This window comes from Dipteris shenzhenensis, chromosome 22 (assembly GCF_047967505.1).
Source record: "Dipteris shenzhenensis isolate YYH24624 ecotype China chromosome 22, Dip_SZ_1.0, whole genome shotgun sequence".
NCBI lineage: Eukaryota > Viridiplantae > Streptophyta > Polypodiopsida > Gleicheniales > Dipteridaceae > Dipteris > Dipteris shenzhenensis.
The window spans coordinates 38,723,446-38,726,599 of record NC_141617.1 but is presented as its reverse complement, the minus strand read 5'-3'; the positions used below and the strand labels follow the sequence as shown (position 1 = coordinate 38,726,599).

The window sequence follows — 3,154 nt, the reverse complement described above, 5'->3', positions numbered from 1 at the left end:
CATAGAAAGGATGCTCTTCAAGCATTGGAAAAAGTGTTATCCGATATAGGTCTGCATGGAGGAGATGTTCAAATCACAAAGAATTTTAAAAAGTCTACCAATGGCAAGGAGGTACCAATCAAGCCCTCTATTGGTGGTGTTAAGGCAAGAAGATTCTTGTCTCGACCCAAACACAGTAAGCAAGTAAGGCAAGGTAGAATAGTTTCAAAGATTAATTATGGATTGTGGAAGCAAGTCCATAATGCCGTGAAAGATCATGAGGCAGATGGGGAAGCATATCTAAATGTACAAATCATTTCATCTTCAACTTATTGTTCATTTATACAAGATCATACCAGACATCAAAGACTTTGTACAAATCAGTTCAACTTCAATATAATGTTTGTGCTATATTTGATGACTAAATCCTATTTCTCCCAGGGCCTGCCGATCGGAACTCTCTTTTTGATCTTGATTGGAATCTTTTTCTTCTTTATTGGCTTGATGTCGACTGTCTGTTTATCAATGCTTGCCTCTGTTGCTTGTCTGGGAGGGGTATCCTTTCTTCAGCTGTCTCCACTTGTTCTTCTTCTTAGATTGTGTGGCCTGATGCAATCATGGGTGGCTCTCGAAACCTTATGAGCTTATGTTTTCCATAGCCCTCCAGACATTTGGGCTCCTTAACACCACATGCTAATGCATTGAAAATGAATCTCTCCAACATTTGTTTATGGGATGCAGCTTTAACATTCCCGCACTAAATTGGTTTAACAAACTCATGTCCTACATCCATCCTTCTTCTATTTCAGCTAAGGAACTCCTTCTAGGAGAAATCTATGGATTGCCAACAACTCTTTGGAATAGTATAAGAGCAGCCTACTTGTGGAATGTTTGGATTAGCCGTAACGAAATGCTCTTTCAAGGTACTCATAAAGATATACTGCATCCTCTAATCCATGACATTTGTAAACAAATTGAAGAAGCCCTCTTTCAAAGACGTGAGGAAGAAGATGCAGGCCCTCGAGCAGAAGATGAAATGCCACACGTACAAAGAACAAGATCCCAAGCTGGCTCATATGGAGGAGAACTGGGTCAAACAGGAAGAAATCCTCGTAGCCTTGTCACTACTCAAAAATCAGATCTTAAGCTTGCTATAGACTGTGCTAGCAAAATCCTCTTTAGATGAGAGAGAGTTGCACCTCCCTTTTGAATAGGACTTCCCTTCTTGGTAATCCCCCCAGCATGTTGGGGTTGTTGACTCTGCTTCCGGGCAAGGCTGTAATCTTTTTCTTTTCTTCCAATTTATTATAATCTCAGCTTTTCGAGAAAAACAAAAAGCGATTCTACATCCACGATTCCAGTGGAACATTTGACATCCGCACGGCTCTTATTTACATGGTCATGCGTGACATCAGAAGAAGAAACTCTTTATTTGATTCCGACTCTTCATACTTTTTCGTGGTTCTCTCACATTAAATGACCGGTATTTAGCTGCATTATGCATTCAATACAGTAGAGACCTGTTCAGCATGGATAGCCGTCCTTTCTCATCTTCTCTGTCAGCTCGTTGGAGCCTGCAAGGGCGCACAGCACTGGTTACTGGTGGTACTCGAGGCATTGGGTAACCACACACGCACTTTCTTTTCTGACTTCTTGTTTGCGGTTATACGGTGCGTCAGGAAAAGAACCTTGCTGTGTTGCAGCTCAGCTCATCCGTTGCATTGCCATCCCGCAGGAAGGCCATAGTGGAGGAGCTGGCAGGTCTGGGAGCATCAGTGTATACCTGTGCCCGCACAGCAGCTCATATGGAAGAACGCCTTAAGGAATGGAAAGACGCTGGATTTGCTGTAGAGGGTTCAATTTGCGATGCAACTTCAGCCGAGTCACGCATCCAACTGGTACAAGAAGTTTCTAGGCATTTCGACGGGAAGTTGGATATTCTGGTAGGCTACCTCTTAGCGCTTGATCCTCACGCACGAGCTCTGTTTAATTTGGGAGCTCTCAAACATGCAATGTTCTTGTAAGTTTATGTTGTTCAATACTGACCGCAGGTTCACAACGTGGGCGGACATACCAACCCAAAGCCAACCACAGATGTCCCGAAAGAAGATTATGATTTCGTCATGGCAACAAACTTGGAATCCGCTTTCCACTTATCGCAGCTCAGCCATCCTTTGCTAAAGGCTTCCGGGAGAGGACGAATGGTGTTCATCAGCTCCATCGGCAGTTTCATTACCGCTGCAATCCCTTTTACAGTATATCAACTCGCAAAAGGTACCCTTCGCAGTTCTCCTCTCCCTCTTTCACTGGGATCCCGGTACTCGACGAATAGTTGAATGAACTAAATGCCAGTGCATGATTTTGCAGCCGGGATGAATCAGTTGACCAGGGCGCTGGCGGTGGAGTGGGTCAAGGATGGCATCTTGGTGAACGCCGTGGCTCCGGGAGTCATAGCAACGGAGCTCGCGGCTGAGGTGATGCACGCACCATAAGTTTCGAAGGCTTTCTTTCTCCGTTTTCTCGTTTCTTTTGATTATCAGATTGCTGATGTGCTGAGTGCGGAGATGATGATCATGCAGGTGATAGCCGGGCAGTCGGAGAAGATTGTGAAAGACATTCCATTGGGGCGAACAGGAGAGCCCCAAGAGGTGGCTGCAGCTGTGGCGTTCTTGTGCATGCCTTGTTCATCCTTCGTCATGGGTTCCATGCTGGTGGTTGACGGTGGAACCGCAATTCGCCCTGCCTTTTCCTGATGGTTTTACGTCATCGCTTTTGCAACTTTTGCGATTAACTCATACAGTCTCAGCAAGCACTATTTATATTCAACGTTTTGAAACGTTTGGTTAAAACAAAAAAACTAGTGTAAAACCCGTGGCAAGCCACGTTGGAAAAATTTATGATCATATGATCATAATTGTTTCTTCTATAAAATTATTTTAATGATTAAAGAACAAATTAGTTCTAATTTTTATTAAATTTACATTTTTTCATAATAATAAATTTCAAACACTTCTATATATATTCCATTGTTTGAATTTATTGTCCTAGAGAGTTAATTTATATATCTTGAACTATACTTTCAAGATCATTGATTCTATTGTTTTGATAATCTACTAAGTGCTTATAAATATTTATCAAATCCTCTTAATACTTTACAATTTTATTTTTACTTTTT

General features: G+C 42.3%; 1 protein-coding gene across 1 annotated transcript; it reads left to right on the top strand.

Annotated features, from left to right (window-relative positions):
* The first annotated feature begins 1,480 nt into the window (after positions 1 to 1,480).
* On the top strand, positions 1,481 to 2,940 carry LOC147888085 (tropinone reductase homolog At1g07440-like). Its single transcript, XM_087393743.1, has 5 exons — positions 1,481 to 1,600; positions 1,715 to 1,922; positions 2,031 to 2,253; positions 2,347 to 2,453; positions 2,559 to 2,940. Exons 1-5 carry the CDS (start codon positions 1,509 to 1,511, stop codon positions 2,730 to 2,732), a joined length of 804 nt encoding a protein of 267 aa, XP_087249869.1. The 5' UTR covers positions 1,481 to 1,508; the 3' UTR covers positions 2,733 to 2,940.
* Positions 2,941 to 3,154: the final 214 nt, after the last annotated feature.